The sequence below is a fragment of the Trachinotus anak genome, unplaced genomic scaffold, assembly GCF_046630095.1.
Source record: "Trachinotus anak isolate AG129_WGS33_773 ecotype Australia unplaced genomic scaffold, CSIRO_AGI_Tana_v1 ptg000012l, whole genome shotgun sequence".
Taxonomy (NCBI): Eukaryota; Metazoa; Chordata; class Actinopteri; order Carangiformes; family Carangidae; genus Trachinotus; species Trachinotus anak.
Window position 1 is genome coordinate 7,956,771 of NW_027273863.1, and position 26,794 is coordinate 7,983,564.

The 26,794-nt window shown below is 40.7% G+C and overlaps 2 protein-coding genes across 6 annotated transcripts in view; both read right to left on the bottom strand.

Moving 5' to 3' along the window:
• The window catches only part of dab1b (DAB adaptor protein 1b), an 87,238-nt gene extending 86,038 nt beyond the window's left edge, over positions 1–1,200 (bottom strand). For all 3 annotated transcript variants that reach the window (XM_071491726.1, XM_071491723.1, XM_071491725.1), the window contains exons 1-2: positions 939–1,200; positions 654–760 (exon numbers count right to left, since the gene is read on the bottom strand). The gene's annotated coding sequence lies outside the window, so the exon portion shown is untranslated. The remainder of the gene's footprint in view (positions 1–653; positions 761–938) is intronic.
• A 10,097-nt stretch (positions 1,201–11,297) lies between these two features.
• LOC139629217 (SUN domain-containing ossification factor-like) lies at positions 11,298–26,496 on the bottom strand. 3 transcript variants are annotated; one of them, XM_071491714.1, is made up of 24 exons: positions 26,193–26,496; positions 22,787–22,901; positions 22,356–22,478; positions 21,782–22,014; positions 21,468–21,569; positions 21,189–21,327; positions 20,984–21,101; positions 20,711–20,835; positions 20,537–20,604; positions 20,308–20,415; positions 19,926–20,031; positions 19,402–19,422; positions 18,894–18,949; positions 17,928–18,010; positions 17,689–17,754; positions 17,532–17,597; positions 17,244–17,334; positions 14,736–16,115; positions 14,550–14,637; positions 13,321–13,425; positions 12,854–13,011; positions 12,473–12,564; positions 12,282–12,337; positions 11,298–12,164 (listed from the first exon to the last, which is right to left on the bottom strand). In XM_071491714.1, exons 1-24 carry the CDS (start codon positions 26,255–26,257, stop codon positions 11,697–11,699), a joined length of 4,032 nt encoding a protein of 1,343 aa, XP_071347815.1. In that variant the 5' UTR covers positions 26,258–26,496; the 3' UTR covers positions 11,298–11,696. The 3 variants fall into 3 exon arrangements, with proteins under 3 accessions (XP_071347815.1, XP_071347814.1, XP_071347816.1); XM_071491713.1 differs by having other exon boundaries at positions 21,189–21,330; positions 26,193–26,493; XM_071491715.1 differs by lacking the exon at positions 19,402–19,422 and having other exon boundaries at positions 21,189–21,330; positions 26,193–26,492.
• Positions 26,497–26,794: the final 298 nt, after the last annotated feature.

Genomic DNA, 26,794 nt, shown 5'->3' on the forward strand with positions numbered 1-26,794 from the left:
AGTGTGATGGGCACAGCGAGGCTTTGAGCTAAATGCTAATATAAGCAAGTTAAAATGTTAACAATAACAATGCTAAATGCTGTTGCTGTTAAGCAGATATAATATTTACCTCGTTCACTGTCTCAGTGCGTTAGCATGCAACATGGGGATGAGCTCTAATGAGCTTTTCCTCTACATTCATAAGAATTTACCATTACCATGTACTTAAAGGATCTGTAAATCATCCTCTCTGCCACTAGATGTTTCACTAGACCACAAGTGTTTCAGACCAAAAGAAATGCTTCATCAGCCACACCTGTGGCCTCCATCCGGCCACAACCCCCCTACGTATTCAGTCAGCAAGGTGTTATGAAGTAACAGCCACTAAACACACAAGAAGCACATCTGTATAAATTTATCCTGTGGACACGAGAGACAAAAAAACCAACAAAAAAACAAAAACAATCCAGCTACAACCATTAGCATATCCTAGCTTAGCTGTCATATGCCCCACAGGGGCATATGATGTTGCTAGCGATAGCAACATTTGCCAAACAAGCAAACATTAGCCAACAACAGTTAGCTAACAGCAGTTAGCTAATGTTTCCACGACAGCTGTAGCTAGTTACTAATTAAACAGACATGTAACAATATTTAGTCACCGAGTTACTTACAGACGAAGGAGTAGAAAAGCCAGTTGTGAGTCAAGATGCAGCCCTTCAGCAGCTTGTAGTGCTCTCCATCTTGGTAAAGACAGACCAGTAATGACTCCATGGTTGATCTGCAAAAGAAATTCAGCTTTGCATTTATCTGCTGGCCACAGGATCGACAGAGATGGAGCTGGTAAGGACAATGATGGAACCGGTTAAGGTAAAAACTTTATGGATGTTTTGAGGTCCACCACCGTGACTGGGATTTGAGTGTTCCCCATGGCCAGTCCACCTCTGCTCTGGTCTTACCTCTGTCTTTGTCGGAGGTCCTCTTGCTGGAAATTCTGGAGAGTGGCCCTCACCTGAAAGCTGCATACTGCACTGTCACATCTCACATGTGGGCGGTACCTGTGTGTTTATAAATGGAGGAAGGTCCAATGGTTTTACAGGGAGGGACTCATATGCAGGCACATGTGGGTGCACTAACATGCAAGTGCTGCCAGACCAGCTACCAGATTACAACACATAAAGGCGGTGTGACTTCATTCTCTGGTCAGGATGCCATCACTCCACTATACCTTTACATAGAAAATAGTGGTTATAAAGCTATATTGTTTACAGAAACTTAAACAATTGGTATCATAACCATATGATTTTAAGAAGATTACACATGAAAAATTGAAATAGTTTTTGCTTTGATTTAAATTGGAGTTAAGTGTTAACTTTTTTTTTTTCTTTTAAGTTGACAACCCATACAAAGTCAAGCTGATACAATTAGTTTTTCCTGTGTAGTTTTATTTAATACTGATTAATGATAATTAATTAAATTATTATTAATTACACTGCCTCACCAAAAAACCTCTCAACATTATTCTGTAATTTGACGACAACAACAAAATGAGTGAAAGAAAATTTTCTCCACATGCCTGCCTGGGTTTCTGCCGGGTACTCCTTCCTACCACAATCCAAAGACATGCAGGTTTGGATTAACTGGTGACTTTAAATTGCCAGTAGGTATATATATGAGCATGAATGTGAACACTAAAAGGATAAGTGGTATGGTGAATAAATGAGGCAATGAAATGTTAGGCAATTAAATCCATTGCAAATGATGAATGATGAACAACATAGAATCAAAATCCTAAAAATCAAATTAAAATCATGAAAGAACCTGAACCTGAAATATCTTTTTCTTGTCTTGTATCATCAAAGTTGCATAACTAAAGAATACATGTGTCTGTGTTTGCCCATTAGAAAAACCTGCAGGGACGTATTCTCCTCGTCGATCTTCTTGTAGCCTCAAACCAAATAATCATCCTTCGTTACAGTATGTATGAGCCAAGGGCCAACATGGCATCAACAGTATCCAACACAAGCATAGTGGATATGAACCTGAGCAACAACATCCTCCTGTATAACCTCAAAACTAAAGGAGAGAGAGAGGTTTAATTAAGATGGTCTCAGAGAGCACTGTGTGGTGCTCGTCACTCCAGATACATATCAATTAAGGTTTTTTTTAGGCAGGCTGCTGCTTCATAACACAATTCTCCCTTTTAATGTCCGAAGAGAAATCAGTTTCACTTGGGATATTTTATTGAGCTGGAAAAGTTCATTTCTGGTATGTGAGCATTAGCATTTCTCACTCGAAGAGGAAAAAAAGGGGAGCCAAAGTGGTGATGGGCCATCACATGAAAGATTTGGAATTGTTCCACTGATGGCATATGGGAGGATGCCAGAGAGCATAGGAAACATCAGTGTTTGAAGGTGACTTTGTGGGCACGTTTTCAATTCACATTACCTTTAAATGAAGCTGTTTGGATACAAAAACTAAAAAGTTGTGAACAGCAACAGGTTTTGACCAGACTAATGTTGAATGACGGCACTTTGTTATGTTAATGATGGATCAAACTAATACATGTAAGGTGAAAGATGTAAGGCCATAAAGTGACGACCCAAAATAATTATCGCCAAAGTTTCCCTCAGATCTTTTCCCTCACTCTCCCTGCTCTGATCAGCGTTATTTCCAGCAGCATCAGACCGTTTTCAGCTGAAAGGACAGTGAAAGTAAACTTACACAACACACACACACACACACACACATATATATATATATATATATACATATGTGTGTGTGAGTGTGTATATAATGCAGAACAACTCCTCTCAGAGTCCTAAATTACAGAGCCCTAAAGATTCTGAAAGTTGATTTTTTTTTTATCCTCTAATCTTATGTGCACAAGATATTATCTTCTGCAACAAGATAAAAAACATTTCTTCTTGAATGAAGAGGCTCTCCTGTTATTATTGTTGTTGGGCAAGTGGCGATTTTATTTTCCTTGTTAGTACATGGTGGCCTCATGTAAATCCCACCATGCATAGGTTTGCATTACCCCAACCTGAGTAGGTATAATCAGCCACAGAACTTCAATCTATAATCATGCATCATATTTTATAAGTTTATCAGATGATATGTTTTGCATGTAAAATAAAAATGACTAGTAACAGTAATAGTGGTTAAATAAATTTGGTGAGGTCTAAAATGCAGTGGAATAAAAAATAAATGAGCCTAAATGGAAATTATCAGGTAAAGTATAAGTACTTCTAAACTGAATTGAAGTGCATTGCATGTAAAGTAAATGTACTTAGTTTCTGTCAACCTATGCAAATAGATTCCAGATAAACACTCACACTAGTGCTTTGTAGCAGCTTGATGTTGCTAATATGTTCACCATGTATAATGGTTCCCGTCAATCAATCTGATTAGACAGTAAAATCTCATTAAAAGCAATTCCATTCTTCTGTTAATATATCAGCAAGTGCATATCTGTTCCCCGTTTAGTTGGAAGAAAATCACCTGCCCTGCACTCATAAAATGAGCAAAAAGGACAGATATATCAGCCAAACACAACCTTGCTCGGGGGAGCACACATACAGTCGACCTGGTCTTTCTAATTCCTGTTGCGTGCTTTTCTCACCTGGCAAGTGTCTCCCCAGGGAAGGTGACAGAGGTCATGAGCAGAGGATGGTGGGCCTGATGGGAAAACAGAAGCCCCCGGGCACAAACTATGACAACCACCACCACCATCATCATCATCATCATCATCATCATCATAATCATCACATCTTCATCTGCAAGACCCCAACCACCACCAACACAAACACACACACCCCCACATTGTGTGTAACCATGGCGACAGTCAGAGCGAGAGGGGGCCACTTGCCCTCGAGGCTGGTGCAGTGTCAGGGTCAGCGCAGTGGCCTTCAAACTGCCTCTCTACAGCACTATGTAAGGAAAACTACTTTGTAACAAGGATTTCAGAAGACTGTGTCCCTCTTATCCGACACCTTGAACATATTGTTGTGTTTATTTTTCAGTCTGAATCACAGCTCATTCTGTCAGTGAGTGTACAATGAGTCATCAGTTAAAGACTGATAGATGAATTAAATGACATTTCATCCAAAGGTTTTTGTGCAGGAGCACATTTTCCGTGTATAGTTGTATGAGTCTTAAGTGGAACATAGTGCTGACACACAGTCCACCTAGATCTGTAAGAGCGGAGCAATATACCAGAAACAGCACACAATTTCTCTTCGTTAGTACAGTTCTCCTGTCCTGACAAACAGAACGCGTTCCATTTTTTAAATGCTTTTGCCTGTCACATTACATAATATTGCACTGTTTGTTCCATGCACTATAATTCACAATTACAAAGGCAGTTACACAAGAGAATCATATTAATTTAAATACTAATTAGCACATTACACAGGCACATGAGACCAAGCAGTCACTGCCGATATTGCTGGTGAATTAGGATGTTTGCCTAGCAACAAATGGAGCCCCAGAAATTCAATAAATACAATACATTTCCAGCAGGACTCTTATGAATATTTTTGGCCTCGCATTGTACTTGTCATCTTGTGAGCACACTCAAATCAGTGGGTCCTGAACAATTTCAACAGTAGCTAAGTTATTTGACTACTGGATAGTTTATCAATGAACCAGTATCTAAAGACTAATTCTGTAAACATTTACAAGTCTGACCACATTTGAGTCTTCCCCAATCAGCTGCTAAATGTCAAAAAAGCAAGAATTTACCGTTACATCTTTATTATGTACATATTAGTTAGTGTTTTTGACCCATCTCCATGAAAGTAGTGTCATACTTCAGCCATGCAAACACTGTGTTGATTTGAGCCCAATTTTAGCAGCATGGTCACACACAACTAATATCAGCATTGGGCTGGTCTTCTGCGATATTGGTTGTGATTTGATGTGCAGGTTGATGGCATCTTGACTTATTATTAATTGCTTGAATGATCAGCAATCAGACTGTTGGACGAATGTGTGGATCACTGTCTTGCAGTCTGAGCAGTTCCACAGTCTGATTTCCCTCATGGCTGTCAGATGATACGTTATAAACTGTAGTGGGTTTGTTTTAATATTACTGGAGAAACGTGCTGTGGCTAAAAGTCTTGATTAAGACACTGTGTGATATAAATACATTTTGCAGCAGAATAAACAGCTGGAGTTACCATTGTTGAAGACGTGGTCATCTTCTTTGAATGAACTGTATTGGTACTATCAATGGACAAAACCGACCAGGATTTGCTAACATGCTGACATTCAGAGTGAGCACCACGTCATGGCCGGTCACCTGATCCATCCAGTTACAGAGTCGCAGGTTCTGCCTGCGCAGAAAATGTGTGTGTGACCTAATGCAATTACAAAAGTTGACTGAAAATGACAATCTGACATTTACACCCACTTCGCACTGTTATTGGCTAGGTGTGCAGAAGTGAGAAAAGAGCCAAGGGTTTCATTTCACATTTAACTATTCTGAAGTTGGATGGGTGAAGGAGGGATGTTTGTATATATGATACATACTCCTGGGTTACCTTTAATGTTGATTTAGTCTATTAATTTATTTTTCTGTTGTTGGTAAATTTTGCATTTTTTCTGCATAACTTTCGATGATGATATAATGTTGATATAAATCATTCTAAAGAGCTGCTGGAGATAAAGTACAGGAGTAGAGAAAGTAAAAAGAGTCAAGGATCTTCCCTTGCTAGCTTTCTTTTTTCATACTTGACGCGACTCCATTCGTGCCACTTTTGATTGAAACTGTCCCAAAAAGTGTAACATTATCCCCGTGATTAAACAGTTATCAACATTACAAGAATATAAACGCCTTGTAGTTCTTTTGGAGCATAACCAGACCTTTAGCACTAGCTGCTAATTTTAGAGTGTTCCAGCCATAGCCAATCATATATATTGATAGGCTATATAAATATACAGGTGTTGTCATTAAAGGCGCTATTTGTAAGTTTTGCTGTTGCCACAGCTGTCACCATTAGGACACAGATAGATATTTTTCTTCAGGGCTGCCTGGACGCTACAGTAATGAAATGGGCCAACCAGGCTGGAGCTAGCTGGTTAGCATGCTAACTTCAGCAGAGGAAAAGGAGGGAAAGGAATAGAATTGACTTAAAACATGTTGAACTGCTAGCTCTACAGTTGTGTGTAGCGCTAGCAGCTGTGTTAGGTGTTATGATTCTCAGGTTTAGCTGGCATAGTGTAGACATCGGTCTGAACTGTCAGACAGAGTGCGTCTTTATTTCATTAATAACCTTAGCATTACCAAACATTTCTGTTCCTTCTCATGTGAAATAGAGCGGTTTCTTAGTTATAAATTTTAACTAGGAATTCACCATTAATTCACGAATGACATAAGTCTTTAACATTAATATCCATACTGTATGTTATTATAACTAGTTAACACATTGACGCTAAATGTGTGTTAAGATGTGTCAATCCTGCTGATCTTTTATGAAAAGTGAAGAAATTATTTAGTTGAAATCACCAGTATAAAAAGATTTCGAGCACGGTGGGACAAGCATGGATTTAAAAGTCTGAAAACATGGTACTTGGCTACGTGTAAGGTCACCTTTGGCATCTGGATTGTGACTCATTCATCAGTGGGGGAAAGGTTAGGCTACATGCTTCTGTGAAAGTGCACGTCAGGCATGATCATTCTTTACTCAAGGCTGAATGGTGTGCATCCTATCCTGTATTTAGTCAACATGTCACATCTCATCTGTGTGTGTGTGTGTGTGTGTGTGTGTGTGTGTGTGTCTCAGCTGTGTCTCACCCATGTGGGCTTCGCGTGCAGAACACAGTGTGACCCGGTGAATGTGGACTCAATATTGTATGTCCATGTCCGCACTTCACGAATGCAGGATGTATGAGTGTGCATGTGGGGCTATATCCATTATTTCTCCTCACACACCTCAGGCTTCTGTGTCAGATGAGCCATGATCACAGCGAACACCTCATGTTTCTGTGTGTCGCATCAGACAGCAGCAAATCTCAGATGACAGAGGAGCACAGAGAAAATAAGTCCATGAAACATTAAGCAGAAGCTTCCCTGGAGGTGACTGTTATTCATACATCTCCAACCAAAGGCTTATCAAATCTGGCATGTCTGCTAAAGCTTTCTGAATGGCTACTTCAGCCCAACGCACCAAGCTTAACCACAAGCACATGGGAATGGAACTTCTGCGACAGTGGGCTTACTGAGAGTAAAGCATGGCCGAATTGATTTCAAGTGGCTGCCAATGTCTTATCGGCCTCTTGCTAAGCACCCCGCTAAACGGCCCTGTCAGAACACCATTGTAGCCCATCTGTGAAGAAGATTTAACTGCTCCTAAATCACAACTACAAGTGAGTTTATTGTGATGAGATTGGGCCGTAAAAATATGAGTGGCGCGATTTAAAGAAAAAGAAAGAAATGAGCAGTAACACTCATGAAGACGGCAGAGGGAGGGGATGGGAGAATCTATGACAGAAATTGTAAATCCGCATTTAATGCCGTGGTCTCAAATGGTATCCGCAGAACATCAAAGAAACCCCCCTACTCCCCTCTCACAAAAATCTAAGAAAGCAAAGCACTCAGAGGATTATTCTCCTCCAGTCGCATAGGCTCACTCTGACGGGATCCTCCACTCCTCGCTAACTCCCCCCTCCCACACCGAGAGAGAGAAGTATGCATGGTGAGAGAAAAAGAGGAGCGAGCCATAGGAAGGAGGAGGCAGGGGAGGGTGAGAGCAGTGGGAGAAAAAAATGTATAGCTAAAAGTGTGACTCAATCAATAACGAAGTGTGGAGAAAAAGGGAATTATGGTGGAAACCAGGTAATGGAAAGATGGAAAGAGAGAGTGAAGGTTAGAGTGTTTGCCCTTTAAAAGGACGGGTGAGCATCCAGGGCCAATGAGAACTGGCGTTTACAACTTACACGCAGACACATGCACGCGCACACACAAGCGGGTGAACCTCTTCTCTTCAGTCTTACAACATCGAAAACGTCATCATTTCATATTTGTCCGCATCAAACATACTGCAGATGTTTCAACAGGCTCCTTCAAAAGAAAATTGTGTCAGCAGACTGAAGGAGCTGTTGGTAAGTTCTAAAGCTACATAGCATAATGTTAGCGTTAACAGCTGTTCACTTACTAGTCCTGGCAAGAGCTTTAGTCATCGCTACATCTAAAAGGCAAGAGTTATAATAAACCCTCTGAGCAGTTCTACTTCTTCGGGGCAGACTGGATGCTACAGTGACTCGGTATCAGAAAGTGACAAGACAGTCTGACATCGCCGGGGCTAGCTGGTTAGCTTACTAACTTCAGATGAAGAAAAGAAGAACTAGAAACAGAAGCAAAGCAGGGGGGTGAGGTGCCACTGCTGGAGACAGCAGGAAAGGATTGAAGTTTGATGCTGAACACGTAACGTTTCTTGTAGACTCATAGGTAAAAGGCCGTTAATGCTAACGTTGGCTGTGTGGCAACAGGCAAATCTTACTTAGCTCCTTTCAAGGGCTACTGATTTCCATAAAGTTGTGGGACTCTCAAGAGAGATTTAACAGAGAGATTCAACAGAGATTCAACAAATGATCAAAATCTCAGCAACAGCAGCCGAGATGTTTTGATTTTTTAATCCCTAGAATGGGTTAAGCTGCGAACATACTGAATCATTTCCCATAATGCAACCGACAGCATCATTTTGTTCGACTCTTCCTGCCAGGCGAATGCCCACATCTTTCTGGGCGCCACGCTCCTGGTTTGTAAACCAACATAACCAGGATGTTCTCAAGGTATGTTCAGACATGAGATGTTTCTCTGTCTGGTAAAAATGTTTCAACCAAAAGGAAAAAAAAAAAAAAAGGGTTATCCCCTGTTTTATGAATCTTACATTTCATCATAAACATAGAGAGACAAGAGGGAAAATGAGAGCGATCAGGTGAGATCACTCAGAGGCTGAGCTAAACCCACAGCACACACAGTCGGCTGCTAACTTGCTTGCAGAGGGCATTGCACAACTGTTTTCACAGGATGAGTGGTACTTCTCATGACAAGCGAACTGACCTTTATGTGTGAAATTGGTGGAGTGCTCCTTTAATAGAGTTTAATAGAGTCAGGCGGAGTAAACAAGCTAACAGTAAGTATAAAGCAGACACCTGTATACCGAAATAAAACCACCCCTATACAAGAGCATACTGTGAATATTCAGTCCATAACAGACCACGGATGAAAACAGAGTGCCTGGGAAAAGAGGATTGCAGCTCTGCATTTACAGATAATCTTTGGGACGAGGCATGGCAAAGAGAAACCTAGGAATTCTGTTAACAAAATGAAGGGGGGGAAAAAGAGCATCAGGCACGCTTATCTCTGAAAGGCTCCTGCTACCCAACCGGGTCAGATGAATAAAGAGGTTTTAACCTAATTTCTCACATCCACTACCGCTCTGACCGTGCCTGACCACAGCAAGAGACAGTGTGTGTAAAAGTAAATAGAATTAATCCAGTTTTTCGACTTGAAAAACACAGCTGGAGCCACCCGATAAATGCTTTTGGCTGAGGCTGCACATCAAAAGATCCTGTCTTCAAACACATTTTTAGTCAGTTCTTTTTTTCCATTACAAACACTTCAAATGTTCACTACAAAACTAGCACATTTAACTGGAATATTCTTTGCATCAGCCTAACAAGTACATTTAATAAGAGAGCAAAGGCGGCGGTTTCAGTGGCGGCAAAAACTGAGACAAAGGCAAATAAGCTGGCATGGTGGAAGGCAGTGTTAGCCCTTGAAGTAATTTACTGACATTGTGAGTAATGACTCATCACATGGAAACTGATGGTGATGGTAAATCAAAAATCAGTGAAGGTCTCCGCAAAGATTACACTGCCCCCTGCTGCACAAAGAAACAAATCACTTACATAAGAGAGGTTACTACAGTTTAGCCTTCTGCAACCTGCAGACCTGGGTGAAATTGCTGGGGTTTTTTTGCTTGTTTTTTTTACCTAAAATTATTGTCTCATGAATATAAAAATGTCTACCTGCATGTGTGTGTATGTGTGTTGCTCATTTCAGTTGTGTACTGCTGTGACTGCAACACATTTTAACCTTTTTAAAGGTTGAGAGAAATCAACCATTTGGACAAAAATCTGTGCAAAAATCACTCAGCCAATCAGAGTAGAGTATATGAATGTCAGCGGCACCTAAAAGATGTTACACCGTGTTCTGTGAGCCATCAGATTCTGTGACCTATTAAGGTAATTCAGCCATATTGCTGCTCTTTTTCTTTATAGCTAACCCTGTATGTCAGTTATCAACTACATATGCTCATATTCCTGTAAGTTAAACCCACTGCTATTGGGTGCTCAACTACATGCATACAATGCAAGCAGAAAATATTATACAATATTATCTGAATAACACTAGTCAGCAACAATCATAAGTTATTACCATTACCTTTCAATAACAGTGTTATTTGCCCAGTGAGGGGAACGTTATTCTCCTCCAGCGCTCAGGGTCAGTTACAGAACAGCCCTCCTGAGGCCGGCCCAAGGAGGAAGGGCTCATTGAGCCACTCAAGGTACTTCAGTGAAGTGGATGCTCACAGCTCTCAGAGGGTCTGAGCTCAAATCCACCTGGATCCTTAATTTTAAATTTCCCCTGAAAGCACTTGCAGCATCACTTGGACCATGAATTAAATTGTTGAAAAGTAAGTCTACAGTTCACACCAACCAATCATATTTCAGATGACTGAGAAATGCCCTGAGGTACGTCAAAGGCTCCGGGTTGAAGCAGAGTTGTTTCATCCTTGACTTACATTCTGGCTAAAATCTAATTACACTGCTACATAATGGAAATGAAACCATCAATGATTTCTTTTAAAATGTTGTATCTTGTATTATTTCAAGGTTGAGTGGCCTCTGCATTTAAGTAGATTTTAGACAGTAGGTTCTGTGTACACATCAATAAAATAAACTCACATTTTCCTTGAAGTCTGTCCATGTTATGAGTAAATAGCTCTTTTCTTTCTGCTTCACTAAGTCAATTGCTAACATAACTATAACAACAGACTATGGCTATGACTATGTCTGTTATATAGCTGTATTTGTTCACTTTCAATACAAAAATTTGATAATACTTTCGTACAGCATGTCTTCTTCTCAATATTCCACTATGCTGTACCCCAGATAGTTTTCTGAAATGGTTTCTCTCTTTTTTACTCTGAAGGTGAGACTGAAAAAAGTAAAAGTCCTCTGCTTGTCCTTTAAAGTCTGAGGTGACTTCCTGGCACAAGATTTACTGTGAAATAAAAGAAAAGATACAGAATGTGATAGATGCTTTATAGATGGAAATTTCTTTACAAAAGAAATGTTGAATGTGTGTTCAAATGTGTGCAGCCTGTCAAAAATAAACCTGTTGAGTCCTTTTTGTCAAATTGTAGGTCAATAGTTACAGTCAAAATTTCCAAACAAAAGAGAAAGACTTTAATTGTAAGCTGGGAAGACATGTCTTTGACTTGAAGTATAACAAATATAAAAGGTACGACAAGAACAGAACAGAGAACATGAACAGAAAACAAAACTAACAGTGAGGGTGAAGTCTCATTTTAGAGCTCAAAGCTGCCTGTGGCTAAAGAAATTAACATCCATCCTCTTTTTGAAAGAGTTTCGCGGTGAGTGAGAAAGAGGCGAGCCTTTCTAAATGTATCTCTTCTTTTCTGTCAGACAGGACCTGAGAGGGCAACATTTACCCTGAACGTCCCAGAGCTTTTCTCTGTTTTCCTGTTCATGATGTCCTCTATGGTAGAGATGGGCAACGGTTCACTCTTGTCCCTCTTTGGGGCTTGAAGCAAGTCCACCACCGCACAGCTGTGCTTGGGACGCTGACGTCTTAATGCCCGTTTCTCCGCCCGGGTCTTGGGTGGAGGGAGGCTGTCACAGATTCGAGAGCAGGCTGTGGTGATGCCGCAGAAGGAGGGGTCATCTGAATGTGAGGATCCCTCCGAGCTGCCCTCTGACGGTGAGTCTCTAAAGGTAGGTTGAAGCAACCTTTTTGTAAGCGGTGTGGGGTTTGTGGTGATAGGCACACCATTACATACAACAGCTCCATTACACAGTTCTGGAGCAGCATGGAAAGAGGGTTTCAGAGTCTCCACTTTCTCTATGGTTTTCATCTTACGACGTCTCCTCTGTGTGGGGAGAGGTTAGGGAGAAAGTGTTGACAACTGTTAGTCCTTTATAACCAGTATTTCAAACCTATATTTCACACCAATATTCTGCACTGCAATATATTTGTCTTCACACACCTTTCTGTTAGCTGGACAAAGACTGTGTGTCTCCTCTGGGTGCAGCATTTCTGGGCCTGTGAGCAAAAGAATGACTTTAATTTCTACCAAGAGAGGGAATAGTGCAATTCTGGACTGGTTAGCTATTATTCAAGATATATGAAAACGATTAGTATTATTACTGTGATAACGCTTAAGTAGTTTAACTGTACCTTCAGTTGTGGCTAACTGGAATGACTCGGAGCGTATCAGTGGATAGGATGCACTCCTCTTCAAGCCCGTCTCATCACAGGAAGAGAACTGCCTATTAAGGAAACAGTAATGGTTGAGGGAAAGGACTGCATGTAGCACCTTTATTAAGACATGAGTCACTGCTGTGGGATCACTTAAGATTCCGGCTGCAATGTTCTTGATAAATTATCCTATCAATAAACTGGCGTAATGAGAGGAAGCCATTCAATAAACTGTAACCTCTTGCCATTTGCTGTAATAGCCCATTTGGAGATGCCACTCTACTTATTCACATCTGCTGCCTTTGCCATGTTACTTTCTTTCATTTCTGCAGAAGCTGAAGTGTAAATTTATTACCCTACCTTTCAGGACAGCAGTAGGTGTAGCTCTTGGGTATGGGTGACTCTGGCTCTGTAGCCGGAGGACCAGTGGAGATGCGGCAGCGGTTGGCACACAGCAGCAGGCCGAGACACAAACACATGGCCAGAGACAGCAGCAGGTAGTTCTGCCTGTCTGACACCTAGGAGAAAGGCCGTTGATTATACCGTTAGCAAAAAAAATGGTAATATCTGATGTGACAAAATAAGAGACAGAAACATAGAGAAAATGTAAAGGCATGTAATTCAGAAGTAAAATCAGTTTAGTACCACTGCATTTCAGAGCTTTAAAGATGTTTCTCATATTATGCGTCACAACCTGGGAGGCAAAAGTACTGGTACATCCTGATGACTTGGACTCAGAAAATTGGACTAAATTTACTCAGTTTAATCCTCAACTGAAAAACTTCTGATTACAGATGAAGGCTTTGTGCCTGAGGCATTGTATCTACCTCACTTTGCAGCTGGCTGACTCTGACAGACAGGTTGAGAACCAGCTGAGTCACATTCTCCAGCTGACCCTGCAGCAACTGAATGGACTCAGTCTGACGCAGGTCCTATGGGAGAAAAGGACATCATATTAATTGGAATAGTGTGGGGAGATATCAGGAATAAATAATTTATGGTACAATATTTCAGGGACTGCTGACAGCTTTTTGGTTGTTTGTTGGCAGGAGAAACAAGCTGTAAACCTCACAGTGACACATCTTACACAGTTGATATGGTGAACATGTTACCAAACAGTTGCTTATTTACACATCTAACAGACATGGAGCAGCGTTGGCATTCATTTTCATTCATGTGTCTAGACACCTGCTGATTTTAAGTCTAATATTAACTCTCTTTTTAGCTCTATGTTTGTCTCCACAAGCTCCTGGGGGAATTATCTGCCTTTTTAGCTGCTAAATGCTCCACTATGTTCACCAGCTATTCACTAACTTTGTCTGTCTGCCAATTGGTTTTGGTGTTGGTGTTAGCATACGGTACTAAAAACAGCTACTTGCTGCTGTTGGAGGCAGGCTGATAAAAAGAACAGTGAGAATGAACTAAAACAGCTGAGCTGTGGGCTGCAAACCAAAACAATTAGCTAAAAGAAGATAAAATGCTCTGCAGTCAGCTGACAATTATCTTCTGTTGTTAAAAATAGATACTATCATCTATGAATCATTTCCAAACTTAAACCGATTCTTTCCTGATAACATGGAGAAAGTAATCCATGCCTTTATCACAGCTTGACTGGACTACAATTAATTGAGAATGAAACTAAAAAGCATGAGCACACCACCCCAGTCTTAGCCTCTCTTCATTGGTTCTCTATTCAGTTCCGTATTCAGTTCCTTTCTGATTCCTTTTAAGGCTCTTGATGGCCAGGCCCCACTTTACATCACATCCTCTGTACAGCACTCTGGTCAATTTAAGATGTGTTTAAATATGTTCTAGAAATAAAGTTGACTTGACAAATATATGGAATAGTTCATCCCAAAGCAGGAAGCTTTTGGAAAAATACATCTGATACATGGACACAACAGCATCAGTGACATCTGCATTCAGCCAAGCAAGAATTTCAACTGCATTCTAAATGAACATGACAAAATCATTTCGGGGCAACTATGTCTGAGTCACACAGAAATAAGTATCTCCACACAGTCTGGACTAGCATTTAAGCCTTTGCATTGCTCACCTGCTCCTCTGCTATTCTGGAGGTGTTCTGGAGTTTAATGATGGTTTTGTTGAAAGCCTTCTGCATCTCCTCCATCTGCTTTCGATACCTTGAGTCAGAACATGGAGAAAGAAACATCAATGTCAGTTCCAACAAAAAAAACAGTAGTCTCTTTCTGTAACACTGGTGTGTGTCCCCGTCCGTCACCTCTGACTGAGCTGCTCCAGGTAGCGTCCACTGAGGGACATGTTCATCTCCAGGGCCTTGATGCGGTTGTTGAGTCTCATGAACACCGACTCCTTCTGGCTGGAGCCGTGCACCAGGTTGCCATTCTGCTCTGTGCCATTGGGGGTCTCTGCATAGATGTCTGAGAGGGATGGTGAGGTAGGTGAGGGAGGCGGAGGAGAAGAAGAAGGGGCTGGAGAAGAGGGTCGAGGCAGCTGACCGTTGCCACCTGATGATGAAGAGATGTCTTCTGGGAGATCCTCCGTTTTAGTGTCTGTGATGACTGGGGGGCCACCAGAGGGCTCAAGTTCTGTGACAGTATCTGGAGGAGGGTGGGACAACTCAGTGGAAGCAGTGCTACCTTCAGGTACAGCTGGTGGGTCAGAGTGATGTTCTAAATGAAGGGAGGTGGTAGGAAGGAGAACCTGAGACTCATCTGTTTTATCTGGGATTTGGACAGGGGGATTTATTTCCAGTTGAGAAACATCAACATTAGGCTTCTCCTCAGCTGATTCTGCTGGGACATCGTCCACTGTGTCACTGACACCGGGTTTCACATGGATGGAGCTACTGAGAGACACTGAAGGCTCAGTATGCTTCTCTACAGCCAGCACATCCAGGCTCTTTTCTGGCCTCAGCTCTTTCGTTGGTTCCTCAGAAGACAGCTGTGGTGTCTCCACAATAGGAGTAGGTTTGGCAGCAGATGAATCAGTGGCACTGGGTTTGGGGAGGCTCGAGGTTTGACTAGGCTCCAGCACAGGAGGTTCGGACATAGACTCTTTATGAGATTCTATTGTGCTCCCTGGAGGCTGTGGTGCTTCTGATGGGCTGGCTCCACTCTCTGGCTCCGGCTCAGAAGTTTGTTCTTTTTCACGGAGCTGATGTATCCCACTGTGGTGCAGCTGAGGTTCAGGGCAGGCGGAGGGGGACAGGGGTAGGTGCCAAGTGGGTGTTTGGATAGGGGGAATCATTTTCTTACTGTCTGTTGTTTGGCATTTCCTCATTTTGGACAGCGGGGCTGAGCACTGCTGATGGAGATATTCTTGGAGGGAAGCTGAGCAAGAGCATGAAGAAGAAAATGAAGGAAGTAGTGCACAGTCATTTTCTTGTTGTCGCTCATGATTATCCCTTTTCTCTTTTTCTTCATCCAACTCCTCCTCCTTATCTAAAAGGGTGATTGTAGAGCTGATAGGTTCTTCCTCAGCGTTCTCCAAAGGAATAGCAACTTTTTCCTCCACTGGGGGGAGCTCTTGTTTGCTCGAATCAGTATCAGGTGTCTCTGACACAGGGGTCTCAGCAGAGGGGGCTGCAGTTGTAGGGATATCAGGGTCTGGTGATATTTCTACCTCTTCAGAGTCTGGACTAGAGAGGCAGAAGAATAATATAGGACATATTAAATACAGCAAAGATAGGACACAATACTACACCCAAGAACTTCAAATATGTGGCACTTCAAGCTAAATATACAGTATCTGAAACGCAACCTTAGCTGCAATGTCACATAGGATAACGCAAAAAAACCTTCAAATACAATCACATGTAAATCTACAGTGTGGGATTATAAGAGCAAACAAAAGGAAGTCTAATTACACTTAATGAAACAATTTCACACGGTGTATTCAACAAAACTGAGTACACCCCTGATCAATATAACTAAAATGTTGAGTAATTACTGTCGTATTTAGTAATTTGTTTTTTTGCCCTTTAATAATTTAAACATAAATGTTGACTAAATGAATAGTATGAAAGGTCCATATTAAAGAACCAACCGCAACAAAAGTCAGTACACACTTCATTAATGAGATTCCATTCTTGTTTTTTTTTTTTTTGTATTTTGTATGTACACCTTTATTTTTGATGACAGACTTAATCCCCCTGGTCATGGATGATACCAGTCTTGCACAAATCTGTGAAGAGACGTTCTGTGATTCGTCACAGATGATTCTTTTCAGCTGCTATTTGCTGGAAGGGATGTGTTGCCCGTCCTCTGCTTTAAAATTCTCCAATTGTGTTTTATTGGATTCAAGTCAGGGGACATACTTGACCATTTTTCACCAGATAACAGCTGATCCAAACAAATTGATTTTGGTTTCATCTGATCAAAAAATGTGCTGCCAACATTCAGTTTAATCTTGTGATCTTGTTTTGTGAGTAATGGTTTTCTTATTGGACGCCATCCAAAGACTGTGATGTCCTTCACACTGTCAGTCACTGAAACACCAGTCAGCACAGATAAGTCTTGCTCCAAGTCAGAGACACTTACCCATCTGTTTTTCAATGCAATGCTACATGCGAACTGTGAATGCACCACTGCACCTGGTAAAATGGCTCTTCCTGCCTGTAGCCATTTATTGTTAATGCCTTGATTAGAAATCACAGATGTAAGCAAATTTGTTGAAGTGATCACAGGTCAACTGACTTTTGTTGCACTGAGGGTGTTGGTCAGTTCATTGTTGAAAGTAACTATGAGAGCTGATGACAGGTACTCACACTGAAGTAAGATCTGTAGTAGCAGTTTGGGAGGTAGTTTCAAGCTGCGCTGATGGCTCAGTCATGTTCACTTCGTGGGATGAAACATTGCCTAAAAAATGTAAATAAGAAATAAAGCATTAAGATTAACTGCAGAAATTATTAATATTCACAAACTTCATCATATTTAAAGAAGTGGAAAGGCAAAACGTTTTTTACTTTTAGGGAAAATAAAAGAGGAACTGGATCTCATTTATAACATGCTTGAGCTGCCAGTGAGCAGAAACAAACAGCTGACTGTGTTGGTACCTTCCATCTCCGGGCCTCCACCGAGAACATTGACAGCAAGATTATTGACCATGTTCAAAATGACATCTGAAGAGAAAGTTTAAACACCAGAGTAACAAGTTAATACAGTAATCCAGATCATCTGTATGCAGTAGAAATCCCTTTCTGACAGACTTACCCTTTGCTGATCCAATCAGATTCTTGGATAACTTGACCTCACTGGCTGAATATCCAGGAGGATAATCTGAAGGAAGCAGTGCCCAAAAAAAATCAGTCTCACAAAAAATATGACTATGAAACCAGTTTAATCTTTGTAAACAGAACATGAAAAATGATGCCTAGATACACAAAGTGTACCTTGCATGTTGTAATGCTTAATTCCAACTGTATTAACTATATGACGTTTTCAGTTCTTACCCACGTCATCATCCTGATCATCTGGTCTTTCTGAGGGATCAGCTATCTCCTCGTATTCTTCCACCATGCTCGTGCCAAACACCCTGGCATAAAAAATACATCAAAATCCTTCTATAACCATGCTCACATAGCAGTAAAAATCTCATCTGTTTTTTTTACAGCAATTTGTAAGGAGTCCATTCTGAAATCTTCTAATAGCCTCTATGGGACAGAGCACTACACTGCAAGCATACAACACACACGGGAGAGTATGAGTCATCCAATAATAAGTGGTGCTTTTTCTCAACATGAGACAGTTTTAACAAACTAGTGCTTGATTTCCCTTGATGGGGGCTTCTGGAAACTGCACCAGAAATAACAGGCAACATATAGTTTGCTACTTCTTATAATAGCTATTATAGTCAACACTTGTTATATGTGAGTTGGTTTTAACAATATCTGTGACCTCTTTTGTGTGCAAGCCTCCACCAGATTTATATTTACATTTTGCAGAAGTGGACTGACAGCAGCAGCAGCAGCTGCTGCTAACATATGCATTACCTCCACTTGTTCCCACCAAAGGCTTAATGGTCTGGTAAGTGTGAGCTGAATCACCTTGACCACATGCCAAATATTACATAATATCACTTGACACCATCTACAGCTCATGCAGTATGCAACAAGCTATCGTCCATAAAACACACACTTCAAGCCAAATGACTTAATTACTGTTGTTTAAAGACAGAAGAATGGATAATAAGCAACAAAGACACACACACACACACACACAAAAGAATGATACAACCATAAGAACATGACACATACTGTACATGGCACTCACTACATTTTTCATAAACCTTCTTGTTTGTTTTAAAGTAAAAATGCTCACTTCCTTTTTATCAGCTTTTAAAAGTTAAAGCTGACAATAGGTCATATTTCATTCTATGCTTGAAGAAAAACTATATTGCCTTTTTTTCCTCCACATACCTTATGAGGCTGAGGGGACAGAAGTGTTCAGAGCCAAAGTGAGAGACCAGCTCCACCTAAAAAATACATGAAATGTGTGCTGTATTATACTTCAACGAAATCAACACTCGCAGCAGTGGTTGTGTTATGAACACACAGCAAAGCCATGATTTTGTTTTGTTGTAAAATTAAGACAATGCATTAAAAAGATGCACTGATTGGCAGTGAGATACTGGGTGAGGAAATCTGAGAGAAACATCTGAATATATGAGTTAGATCATCTGACAGAATATGCTTGATTACTGCAATTACATCACGTTGGTATCAATTTGTGGGTTATTAAATATTAATTATGTTTAATATGAATGTCTTCAAAGGGTATCTCTTGATGTTATAATGGGTTAGCGGGTAGCATAGCAAGTTAGATCCAATTCTGTTTAAAGATGACCACATCAGCAAAATCCATTCCCCTCCATGTTTTCTATTCAGTTCACTCAACCACAGACCATTACAGGAAATGCAGGCTAACCTTTATGTACTTGGTGAACATCTGAAGCAAGAGAAACAGAAAAAGGGGAAAGGAATTAAGGAGATTTATACGTGCATTCAGAACAGGAACATATGCTGTGTGTTGGTTTTATTTGAGTCATGTGAGATGCAAAATTATGCTATGGAACAGAACACGCTTTCCAGACTGGCCTAGTCAGCCTTTACATTTCAGGACTTTTGCTGGTGATGTGTAATGTAAACAACACTGAAATTAACGTTCAGTTAACCAACATAACTGACTTTAAGCAACCACAAGTATTACAATTACAATGCAGTCCCATAATAGTCATTCTACCAACCACAGAACGACTTTATGGCTTTACAGGAGCCAAAACTTCCATTCAAAGAGATTCAGAGAGAAAGTGTGAAGAAATAGCCCTGCTTAAGGTACGTGTTAAATATTCAATTACATTGACAGATGACAGCAAATCCTTTACACTACATTGACATAGAATAAGGACAGACGAAGAGGTAGTGTGACTAGGAAAAAAATATTATGCTCACCTTCACATATTTAGCATAAAGATGTTCATCTAATGGGAAGCTCTGGACTGTGCGTTCATCCCTGGCGTGAAAGGTTCCCAACTTTAACCACTTATTTGTTGGATATCTGGAGGAGCAAGTTTATACGACGCAGTCAGTTCAGTGTGGATGTCATGATTACAGCTTGGTGTCATTAGAAGTTATGACACAGTCACTAATCTGGTTTTGATCATTTACTAGTGGTACCAGCTTTAATTTAATTTTATGGAACATCTGATTAAATCAAAACAGTTAAATGAATCAAGCTGTTAAATGTTAGGGCTAAGCTTTTCATATCCAGCTTCAGTGAAAATGTAACAGAAATATTTCCATATTGTATCATAGTAGTAGCTGCAGTGCATACCTATCACTAATGGAGACCAAAAAGTCTTTGGGAGTCGAGGAAAAGAGTTCAAAGTTAGCAATGTCCAGCTGCTTCACCTGGATGGGCTCACAGAGCTCAATGATGAACCTGAGCAACAGAGAACGAGAAGCAAAATGTAGTGAATGGAAGTAATTGTCTCATTTTGTTTACATTACATTTTTGTTTACATTTGTGGATAGAAAGCAGTGGATACACACATACTACATACCAGATTTTATTACTGCAGGGGTTTAGCATGTACAAGTCCATGTTCTCCATCAGTATGGCTGAAGTGCTCTGTATGAAACAAAAGAACATATCAATATTTGTATTTGTCATTAAGTCAACATGTAACACAGCCATCAAATTCCCTAGTAGGATGTAGTCATTATTTACACAATACCTTGGCCTCTGGGTTAGCGCCAAGGATCTTGGCTCCACATTCCACAGAGGCGTAGTTATTGAAGTTCTTCTGGACCTTCTTCACTGCATGAGAACCTCCATTGTTAGAGGTATGAGTAGACAGAGCTATGGAGAAATAAAAAACACAACAAAGAATTGTGGCATAAGTTCAAAAGTCAGCCTTTACATTCCTATAGTTTGATATGAAATAGGAATAGATTGGTTTGATGCCTATAAACACAACTTCATGAGCAGGATCAGCATGTAATCTTACTCTTTTCTTTCTCCACCTCCATCATCTTCCGCTTCCACTCATCAAAAGTGGGGATGTCCTCGGGGTCTTTGCTGCTCACAATGGAATCTGGTTCTGGGGTAACAGGGGAGTTCGGGTCCTGTCAAAGATAATGAGAAAACCAGAGCTGGGTCACTTCCTCTGATTGGGAGAGAAAAATAGTTCACACTGTATGTGAGTTCCTTACCTGCTCTTTCAGCACGTGTGATGTGTTGGCCTCCACATGCTGTGTGCTGTGAACAGCTGGAGAAGTCAAGGGAGGGTCAGTGTGGGATATAGTACCTGCAGTGTGAACATTAGAAGTGTTCTCCACAACCATTGGAGGACTGCTGTGGAAACACAAAAACATTGTTGTCTTTTTACAGAGAGTAAGAGTCATACTTGTCTTTTAAAGAGAACTTCAGCCACATTGTGAGGTGGTTAAATTGTGATATTTTTTCTAGGCCACAAGATTTACAGTACGCACCTATCATTGTCATATGGGTTACTGTCTTCTTCACAGTCAGCAGGAGGAAGGTCAGATTCAAGGATATCAGGTGCAGCTACATCAGATGCATCATCTGAAACACTAACATGAAAATCAATGTTACTTTTTTATGTCCTTTTCATTTGCAGGGAAACATCCAAGAAAAAAGAAAAAAAAACATTTAAAAGAACTTGTTCTACTTGCTGCAATTATTTTTACAGGCAGCTGACAGATTAAAGATAAATAAACAGATTGGAAAAAAAGAGCTAGAGAGAAAAAGCAAAAAAAAAAGTTTTGAGGTAATAATAGCTTACCTAGGTGGGATGTTGTCTTGGAGGTTGAGGATGCTGGGATTACCTTTAAGCTCAGCAGCAAAACCAGTGACAGGGTCAGAGGATGGGAGGGGAGCAGCTGAATCCTGGTCTTGAATGTCATGGGTTTCATGATGTTGATTTTCTGAGCTTGGCTCAGGTTCGTGCTCAGACTGTGAAATTTTCTTGTCTGCCTCTACTCCTAGCTCTACAGTGGACTCCTCCACTTCAGAGGCCTGATGGAAAAACAGAGAGATAGTTGAGCTGTTGAGTGAAATGCTAAAACAGTTAGCCCATTACCTAGGGCTGGATTGATCAACCAAGCACTTAAAGCTTCAAATGTTCCAGGAACGATCAATAAAAAAAGAATTGAATGGAATGAAGAATCTGATTTCTCATCCAGGTCTGAAACTGTTGTACTGCCCAGGAAGCAACCAAATGCTAAAATCAGGTCATGTGTATGAAATTATTACATCCATTAAGCAAATGCCCTTGCACAGAATCCATTTGTAGAATTAAGTTGGGATTTGAATGTCCCAAACCTATGTTTTAATCTATATCAATGCTGCAACGATACCTCTGAATATTGTTCTTTTCTGTCCACATCCTGTGTTGTCTGCTCCTCCTTTTGCTGATTATCCTCTAACAACGGCTCATTTTCAGACAAGGGCTGGGCAGTTAAGTCCCAGCTCTCCTCAACCTGGAGAATAACACACACACACACACACATCATTTGTAACTGACCCCATGAGAGGAAAGGTTTAATCACCAAAGCCAAAACACCCATAAATCTAAAAAAGCTCAGTATACTTGTCTGCTGCCCCACATATCCAAAGACTGTTGTGCAACTGCTGTCAATCTGATATGTGTGGCAAGCCAGTGGTTTTCCTGTGTGTTAAATAAACTTTAAAATATATGAGGTGTATTGTCACATGAGTGATCTCAAACAGCAGCCTGTGAAACCTCTGGGCCATGAGGCAGGCTGCAGTATGGTATATATGATGCTACCTTGTGATGAGGAGTCTTTTCCCCCGACTCTTCCTCCGAACCGACGTCCTGTGAGGACACAGTCCTCTGGGCCTCTTGGTGCGACTCTGTGCAACCAACATAGCAACTAGGGTACCTACGTGATGAAGGGAAGACTAGTCAGTGTCATAATAAGACTGGCATAAAGAAAAGGAGCTCTGATTATAAGAATATGGTATTTATCAGTTTGCTCAATGATCCAAGGAAACTGAATATTTTACTTGAGTGAAGTGAGTCAGACATAGAGGAAGCTGCATCCCAGTGTCACAGTGTGACGCACTGAGAAAGTCCAGGTGGCTCTCACCCCAGCACAGACTATTTATCTTATCTGCATGCATACACATGCCTCAAACAATTTGCACATTACTCTGCCTGACCGTAGGGCTTTAAGAATGTGAAATCTGCAGTGACTTTTAAATGTTACTTGAATTTTGATATGTTATATTTTCGTCCTTCATCTAAAAGCTGCTGCATTTGTCACCTGTTTAGGAAAAAAACTATTTAGGAAGTGAAAATAAAGAACAAATAACATTCACTTCTTTTTCTTTTGTGACTTTTTTATAGCCACTGTTAAGTTTCTGTGTAGAAATATATTGAACCCATACTCTTTTGTTTTAAACCCTACAGTTCTGTTGTGTGACACTGCGCCAAAAAAAGAGGTCTGGGTTACAGTGACTCCACTCCTGGCAGGAAAACAACAACAATTAGCAATAACAACACTTTAAATAACCGAATAATGTCATGTTCCTGTGGGGGAAAAGCTCTCTCTGCTCCAGTCTCAAAGGCCACACTCCAACGGTGACCGCAACTTGTCAACAATCCAGACTATTATCTGGATTTTATTCAGGATTCCAGGTCAAGTTCTTTACTTGGCTGGCTCAACTGCTTTGTTGATCTGACTTGACCAGACTTGTCACAAACACATAAGTGAACAACGACACATTTGTTTTCTAATTGAAAGCCAGCAGCCATAATGTAACTCCCACAGGAGCAAGAGTGGTTTTAAGGCATGGTTTTCCAAATAATTAACTAACTGGTTATAGACAAAGAGTTAAAGCAGTTGACTTTACATCCAAAGTGGTTGGAAATGCTAGAATTTCGCATAGGTATATAATATAATTGTATAACAAGTACAGGATGTTTTTAGGTGTATCCTTCATAATGAAGTGGCTGTTCTGTGTGTTGTAAAGCCTAACATGCTCTGCATTAATTTTTCAAGGAAGTAACTGATAAGATAAAAGAAAAGATAAACATAAAGAATTACCAAGAATAGGATGGAGTGTATAAGGGAAAGCAGACCATAATACCTAAAAACAGAGCTCTTACAGAGCAGGAATGAACTGCTCATAATACACCATACACGTCTCCCACAAGGGCAAAGATCACATGTTGGTGTCAACTCATCAAGATTGTCCTTGGAACACAGCTGTCTGATAGGTGAGTCTTTCAGCTTCTGTCTCATGTATGTGACAAATGATGTCTCATTGACTACTCCAGGTATGAACCTGAATAATAATCAGATAAGATCAGTACATGACAATATGACTCCACCCCTATAATCATTATGATTTCATACACTTAAAAGGATTCAAATTAGAGGAATATATATAACTAAATATATAAGTAACTGGCATTGTGACATACTGTATCATGATGCAGCCTCTTGATATTAGGGCACTATCATATTGCATGTTGTGGCAATGCTTATACTATATTATTTTTAATTGTTGACAAACACTCTCATATATAATGAGTTATCCCTTTGATTCCCAGGCCTTAAAATCCTTTATTAAAATCCTTTATGCTTCAGCACATCATTAGTATTTTGTTAATAGAGGTGGTCAATATAGATAAGATCTTCTATCACAGATTATGTATTTAATTCTATAACACGATATCAATGATTAATTGAAAATGTGTTGATGGTAAAAATGGATTGGACAGGAATGTCTGTTATTTGCTAATCCAGCAAAATAAATATGTGTCAAATCAAGGTACTTAATCACATTGATATTAAAATATACAAATATAAACAGTTGTAATAACAACAAAAAAACATAAAAACAGTCCAGCTGATGAGCTGGTTTGGTACTAGTCTTATATAAACAGATACATTAAAAAGATATATATAAATCAAGTATATATCATAGTAAGTCGACCATGGCAAAAACCTTGATGGTGGACAAATTTATATCATCACATAAAATGTCAGCCAACCCTATTTGAGAGCAAAATCTTCAATACAAGAAAAGCACAGAAGCAATCAAAAAAAGATGGACATCAAATTCTCTCCAGGAAGTGTCCCATTGTGCCCTTCCAGTTAGCTAGGATGCACAATACCAAGGCGACTGACGCTCTTACACCTACATGTTATGCAACTGCTGTTCATGTTATTAATGACAGCTGAGCTGCGATGGCATGTCTGAGAGCTAAGACAGAGACAGTCTATGAACATCTGCTTGCTGACAAACCTCCACTGCCTCACTAGAACTAAATGCTCTGTGCCAACTGTGTAGGTAACAGACATGAAAAGGACAAAAATACTATCACTCAAAGCTTCACTGTAGAATGAGAGCTGCTGAAAATAGGCCAGGTCAACATCAGATCTTAATACCATATTACATCATATCACCCTCCCTCCCCTGTCTCTCTATCTGAAGTGCAGTGGTCAGTGTTTGTTATGTTTTGTGACTATCCTCAAACATCATGGCTAGAGCCCATAATCGCTCTGTATAATCTCTCTCTATATACTGCCTTTATCGTGTTCTGTCAGATTTACACAGACCTAACAACCTCCAGCTTTCAAGAGGGCTGACGTGACAGGCCTGTAATCCTGTCAAGAGCTGATGAACCAAATCTGTGTAAGGTCGGCTAACGTTAGCTCTGTGACAGCACGGGTCGTGGGAATCAACGGTCACTGATGCACAGGTGACCCAGTAGACATGTCCCGGTCGTTTTACTCAGGTGTCCTCCATGAAGTAACTTAACACTTGTTAGCTACTGCCCAAAGGAGATTCATAAAGAGGTGACAAGTTTATGGTTAAACTACTGATTAAACTTCTGATTTAAAATTCTGCCAAATCACCAGAGAGGTAGAGGAGTGTATAACGTTAGCTAGTATTTTAAGGACAACTTGTTTAATCTAATCTAGCAGCGTTAAGCCTCGCTAGTGGTCAGCAAGTTAAGCTAACTCCTAACACTGACAACAAGTCAAAAGTCAGCCAGGTGCCACATCACAGCGCAGTGTTAACGCTAGCTAGCTAGCTAACGCGCTGTGACTGATTTTAACCATGAGCAACCAGTCAGATAGTTTGATACTTTTCACGGCCAATGTTTACCTACGAAATAACAGCACTCTGTGTAAATAGGACAAATTTAACCAACTTACCAAGAGACAACAGCTACACATAGCCACACTGACACAACTCGCCATAACAGTGGTGTCATCTTCATCCCTCTCCTGCCGGGACAGACATCCTCGCCGTGCTCAAAAATAGCTCTGTATCCTTTCAGTCAGCGGTCTCCTCCGCCGTGAAACGGAGTTTTCCTCTGCCGTCGCTCCTTCACCTCGCTGGCGTTAGCTGTTTCAGTGGCGTGTGTGATGCTAGCCGCTGTCATCCCCTCAACCTGCCACCGACTGTCACCGCCTGACCGCTGTCCAATGAAAAGGCAGAGGGGCTGTTGCGCAGTTCAAACTGACACTGTTTTGGGAGCACTCGTTTCATACGCCCCTGCGACGCGGGTGGGTGGAGCCTCTCCTGCTGAGGTGCTTAGACCGGGTAAGATAGGTCAACCCTGCCTTTAGATGTTATCGTTGTTGTGGAATTAGGACCCACGATGACAAAAACAGTCCAACGTAGAGACGGACACACCTGATACATGACTCACCGAGATGTGGCGTGTAAAGGGTGGATAACATGGACACTCGTGTCAACAGCTGATTGAAAAAAAATAGTATAACCTTTCAAAAAATTTTCATTTATTTGACCT